The sequence below is a fragment of the Daphnia pulicaria genome, chromosome 2, assembly GCF_021234035.1.
Source record: "Daphnia pulicaria isolate SC F1-1A chromosome 2, SC_F0-13Bv2, whole genome shotgun sequence".
In the NCBI taxonomy this organism is placed as follows: domain Eukaryota; kingdom Metazoa; phylum Arthropoda; class Branchiopoda; order Diplostraca; family Daphniidae; genus Daphnia; species Daphnia pulicaria.
The window spans coordinates 8837209-8842992 of NC_060914.1; the positions used below are offsets into that span (position 1 = coordinate 8837209).

The following is a 5784-nucleotide window of genomic DNA, read 5'->3' on the forward strand; positions in this document are numbered from 1 at the left end:
ATTATATATTTGTGTGTTACTCTACACCATCGGAGCCATTTCCCATGCAGCACTCCACCCTGAATGGTTGTCCATGGGATAAAGAAAAAGAAAGAAGAATGGACGAGAGAAATGCGCAGGGATCTAATGTTTGCATCTTCGATCGGTTGTGCCGATGATGAAAGACACATTCATCACCTACATTCACCTCCGTCACCTGACACATGTGTGTCCCTTTTTATCCCATTTTTCTCCTATATTTCTTTCCCTCTAAATGATACACACGCTGTTATACTTCTCTCATTATTCTGCCTCCCCCCTACGTCGTTATATTTCTGCTGTGTATATAAATGTGCGGCGTACAGACTTCTCCCCTCGCTCTTTCCTTTTTTTCTTCTTCTTTTCCCTTTTGTTGATTAGCAAATCGTCAACATCATCGATCATCCTATCACGTGACCATCTGGTCAACCGTCCCAGCCGACCCCAGTCTATAGGGGGGAAAAAGGTGGCAGGGAGAGGGGGACAAACAGGAGGGAGCAAGAGGGTCCTGTTCTATACAGAGGAACGATGAAGAGCAACTCTATAGAATGAAAGATGGTGACACAGTCAACTGTCCAAGGTGACGTATGTTGTTAAGAGCGGAGAGGGGGGGGGGAGATGATGATGTTGACAACTTTTTTCGGTGGAAAACATCGTTGTTGGCATATACACAACAGTTGGAAAAAAGGAAAAAGAATAAGGGAAGTGAGAAAAAGATTGAAATCCCTGGGCCAAAAGTTTATTTCAAATAGCCCCCATTCACCTATACACTTATAGATGAGCTGGAGTCTATCTTATTCTCTCACAAAAGTCCTGTGTTCTTATGTATTCTTCCCTTTTATGTCGCCTTTTCTTCATCGCGAATCAATAGCGCATCGTTAGCATTCAATCAGCTTCGTTCTCGCCGCCGAGAATGACTCCGCAGTCACTGCTGCGCTAACAACTCCATCGCCATATTTCCAAACTATTACGTCGTCGAGTGTATCTATGCTGGATATATCTTCTTCTGTACCCGATGCCGATGGTTACATTCGATAGATATTCCTCCCGCAGCAGCTATGCAGGGCACTCGAACCGCTCCCATATCTTTTCTATATTCTTTTCTTCAGCACAAATGTATAGCATAATAGAAGGCGAGTTGATGAAGAGAAAATAATGGGGCGACCCCGTCCCGTTATTTCCAATGGCGCCCTCCCAAGATGGCGCGCCTAATAGAAACTTAAAAATTCGAAAAGAAATGATTTTTATTTTATGTAGGCTATAGAGGAGACGGTAGACGTGGTCTAGTCTATTTTATTTTCGTTGCGTGTGTATTTATTATGCGTTTTCTCCATCAGTGTATATAGGGAAGTTGTTCCACACGGGCCTTAGCAAGCGAAAGGGTCTCGTCGCGTGTCGATAATTCATTAATGGCCGACTGGGGAATTGATGGCGCGGTCGTCGTCACAGAGGCGCGGCGGCAGAATATAAAATATAGAGAGAAATCAGACGGGCCAGCATAGCAGCAGCAGCAGACGAGAGTAGATTTTTTAATGGATCGGTCTTCAGATCATCAGCGATGACGACGTGTTGCGCTGCTGTTCCAGCTGATGATGGCGAGGCCGCTGGAAATAATAATTGGGCTGCTGCTGCTGCTGCTGCTGCTGGAGGTCGTCGCCGCCGCTCTGAGGATGAGGCGGTTGATGCTGGACCAGCGACGACGACTGGCGACTAGTGTCAACCTCAACGCGCTTATTGCAGGCGGGCGAGCCCATGACGTGAAGGCCCGGGTCCGCCTCCTCGTTAAGACGATGGCACCCCGCGCTGCTCGTTAGCATTTGCCGGCTGTGATGCTGTTGGCTGCTACTACCCCGGCCGGAGGTTGTTTCAATTGTCGCCTCCATCGCTTGTTGTTGCTGCTGTTGTTGTTGCTGCTGCTGCTGCTGGGCGACAAAAGCGTGGCTCCAGCCGGTGGCCAATGCGGCCAACTCGGCCTGGCGTCTCAATTTCTCGCGCTTCTTCATCCAGCAAACGAAACCGCAGGCGATGCTGATCAAGAGCATCGACGGCAGAGCCACCATGATGGAAATGGGCACGGATTTCGATTCTCTCGACGTCTCGTAGTCTTTTTGGGTGTAGACACATAGAAATGAGATTATTTAAAAAAAATCGATTTTATTAGTTACAAGATTTTTAAAAAAACCTTTCACGCATCAGTAGCACTTGGCCGGGCGCTAAAGCTAGGTAATACAAGACGGGCGAGCTCTAATATATACATATAGGAGGAGCGCTAATTGACTTACTGGGTTTGACGTTCAAGTAAGTCTTTTCAATGCTGTAGCCGTAACGGTTGATTGCCAGACAGAGGTAAAGGCCAGCGTCCTTCTCGCTGAGTGGGTCCAGTTGGAGAGTCTTCAAATAACTTCCATCTTCCTTCCACATCAGCTCATCGCTTTCCAGTTCTATAGTTGCATGCACGGCCATGGAAGACAAATGGGAAATATAAATAAGGAATAATATAATAAGAGAAATGAAATGATATTATTATAACATCCCAAATCCGATTGTCTCATCGAGTCTAAAAGTGCATGCATGTAAGTACATAGAGTCGAATGCACACGAATGACTTTGAATCTCTTTAGGCACATCAAGAAAATAAGAAAAAAAAAAAAACTAAAAATAAGAGGCGTGTCGTGTATAAGACGTAGCCATCGTATATAATATACTTTGGTAGTGATCCTGTCCAACAACCAACGAGGTGTTAGAGTATAGGTTCAAGTCATTGCGGACTACTGCTGGGCCGCCGCCGACGACGCCTGGAAGCCTTTTGAGCCATTGGACTTCCGGCCGAGACGTGCTGCGCACCCAGCAGTGAAACTTGGCCCTTCCACCTCTGAACTCGGTCACGTTGGAAGGGTGGACTTCGCTCATGTCCGGCACGGTCGAATCTATATATAATGCACAGACGGACGAGACACGTCATCATCTTATATATTTGTCACTGATAATTGATAATTGGCTTATATATTTATAATTGAATGTCAGAGTGTGTGTGTGCTGTGTCTTATACCTAGAACTTGAATGTCAAACGTCGTTTCGATGCGGCCCTTTAAGCCGAGTGCCAAACAAGTGTAATTGGCCGACGATCCGGACGCAGCTCTTCGGAAGGGCAGAGTTAAGAGGGACGCCTTCCTCCAACTGGTCTCGTCCGGTTGGTTGTTCTCCGGCGATCGCTTGTATTCCGCTCCGTTCTTTTATTATACATATTGAAAGTTTTATATAGACGACGAAAAGAACACAAGTTTTGGAGAAGGCCGGCACAGTACAAGAGCATCCGCTGAGTCAAATCCATCAAGAGATACATCGTCTGATGAGAGACCTACATCTCTAATATTATGTCGAGACGGAAGAGCTAGAGAGCTATAGAGAGAGGCTGCCGGAAGTTACCTTGAGCCAAATAAGATCCGGATAAGGGTAGCCGGTGACGCCGCATTGGATGTCGAGCGAACTGCCGGCTGTGATGCGCACTCGGCTCGGTTGGCGTAGCGTTTCCTCGGTGAAACCCAATCCTTGGATCAATAGATCGTTGGAACTACTTTCGAATCCGGCCGAGTTAGGCGTAGTCGTCGACTCCGCCAGGGGATCTACGCTTATGAATGACACAGCCGATGGTTTTTTTTTAGCCACAGTAAATAATACCGGAGACGAAAGGTTCCCATTTCTTCAAAGACGTTATTTTTGCAAAAGAAACCAGATATAGTTATTGATGTCTTAAAGACCTACCTGTGACAATCAGCTTTATTCCAGCGCTTTGGCTTCCGAAGCCATTGGTGGCGGTGCAAGCGTAAAGGCCAGCATCTTCTAATTCGACGTCGTCGAGGATCAAATGGGCGCCTTTCGTTTCAAATCGCGTCAGAGAAATGGACTCGTTATCCTGTCAATTGTGTTATATACTGTATAGTTATTCTGGTATAATAATATAGACAGTCACAGTATTTTTTATCAAAAATCGTTGCTAAACAGTTTCCTTTCCCGCATTTATATATACCTTGGTCCAACGGAAGAAAAGACCAGCTGAATCACCAGATTGCTGATAAAAAGGGCAAGAGATTTGGACTCTATCCATCACATTAGCACGGACGATCGTGCGATAGTCCTTCCGGATCTTTGGCGGCTCTGCGAAAAAAAAAGAAAAACAAAATGTGGAATGTACAGCGCTTTGAATATGTGTCGTTGATCGATTGAAATCAAAAGATAAAAGGCTGGAATTCAATTTCTATATATCTTCGCGCAGTAGCGCGATCTATATACACCTCCAGCCAAGATGCCGCTCGTGGTGATCAGCTGCCAAATGAAGCAGCAAATGCCTAGATGCTGCTGTCGGTTCAACAATTCCATTTTGCGTTCCACACTCGTTGGCTCCCTTTGAAGTTTTTTGGAAAACAAAAAATAGACACACAATAAGTGGCTTTGTCAAGGGAGAACAAAGTGAAGATCCAAGACGAGTCTGTCACAAAGCGAATCCTGATGTGGCGCCCTTCACATCTCTGATGCTCGTCAATGTTGATCACAGACACACACTCGTGACTCACCCTCGAACTGTTTCACTCTCTCCGTCCCCGGTCTATAACTCTTTTTTCTTCTTTTTTTTTTTTTTTTGTTGTCGAGCTCTTGACGATGATGACTGCAATCAGCGCTCGCGGTTAATTGATCATCAAGCGCGATTTGCGCGCGGACGATGATGGAAATGACGACGACGTCAAGGGCAACGGAGCGGTGATGAATGGCGAGGAGCGCTCATCTCACGGCTGACGGGCCAGTGACTGCTGCACGAGTGACTCGGCGCTTTCTCCTCTATACTCAATCAGCCAGGAGAATTGACCATCTTTTTCTTTTTTGAGCGCTGCGTGGTCTTGAATGTGTATACTGTATAGCCAGGAACTTGTGTGACTCACACTTCCACAGTGTTATAGAGAGGAAAGAGGAAGCTCTGAAGCCCCTCGCAGTGTTTTGACTTTGGCCCTCCACTCCAATCTAAACTGTTTGAAGATTGGTGCAGGGCGCAAAGAAATAACAGCAGTAACACCGGCCACATTTTTATACAACTCGTGACTTGCTGCTGTTTACACTGGAACCTCAACTGCTGCTGGGCAGTGTCTTGGCCAGCTACATAAGTCTCAGCACCAGTCCAGATTGAAGAAGAGCACGTTCCTCCTCTTCGTTAAACAACAACAACAGACGGACCAGGACACCACAAGACGAAGGGGGGCTCACACGGATTTCTGTCCAGTCTCTTCCAACGGCTCCGCAGATCATTTGCGCCCAAGCCCAAAAAGAAAACCCAAAAAATCTTTAGGTGGCGTGTATTAGTATAGGGAGTGTAACTGAATCACGCCATTGATAGTTTACACAGCCTACGCACAACACACATACAGTAGTATAAACAGCACACACATCCACACACATTTTTGTTATTATGTATGTATATGTAATTCCTAAGCTAGAACAGCTTTCGAACAACCTTTTCCTGTTTGACGGTTTTCATCACGTGTGTTATTTATATATACGGAATGATTACGGAAGCGCATCCAGAAGCTTCATGCATATAAAGAACTTATTTTTTAAAATAATTCTTGTAAAAAAGGGGTTGGTTGTCTTAGATTTTGACGACATGCCAGCAGAGCAAAAAAAAAAAAAAAAAAAAAAAAAAAACAAGGTTTTTACAAGTGTAACTACAATCCACAATTAAGATTTGCGCGGTTGCATTATTGAATACACCGTAAGCTT

The 5784-nt window shown here is 45.4% G+C and overlaps 1 protein-coding gene across 1 annotated transcript; it reads right to left on the minus strand.

The window, feature by feature from the left end:
• Positions 1–1301: 1301 nt before the first annotated feature.
• LOC124327802 (fibroblast growth factor receptor-like 1) lies at positions 1302–5151 on the minus strand. The gene is made up of 9 exons (XM_046786800.1): positions 4590–5151; positions 4311–4420; positions 4046–4173; positions 3781–3931; positions 3445–3641; positions 3068–3248; positions 2724–2945; positions 2301–2459; positions 1302–2122 (listed from the first exon to the last, which is right to left on the minus strand). Exons 2-9 carry the CDS (start codon positions 4393–4395, stop codon positions 1563–1565), a joined length of 1683 nt encoding a protein of 560 aa, XP_046642756.1. The 5' UTR covers positions 4396–4420; positions 4590–5151; the 3' UTR covers positions 1302–1562.
• Between the last annotated feature and the right edge of the window lie 633 nt (positions 5152–5784).

Excerpts from the sequence above, each read along its gene's own strand:
- LOC124327802 (XM_046786800.1), bottom strand. The coding sequence starts at position 4,395 with ATGGAATTGTTGAACCGACAGCAGCATCTAGGCATTTGCTGCTTCATT. Across the intron at positions 3,249-3,444 it reads CGGATCTTATTTGGCTCAAG|AACGGAGCGGAATACAAGCG; the intron begins GTAACTTCCGGC and ends GTATAATAAAAG. Across the intron at positions 2,123-2,300 it reads TTACTTGAACGTCAAACCCA|ACTACGAGACGTCGAGAGAA; the intron begins GTAAGTCAATTA and ends ACACCCAAAAAG.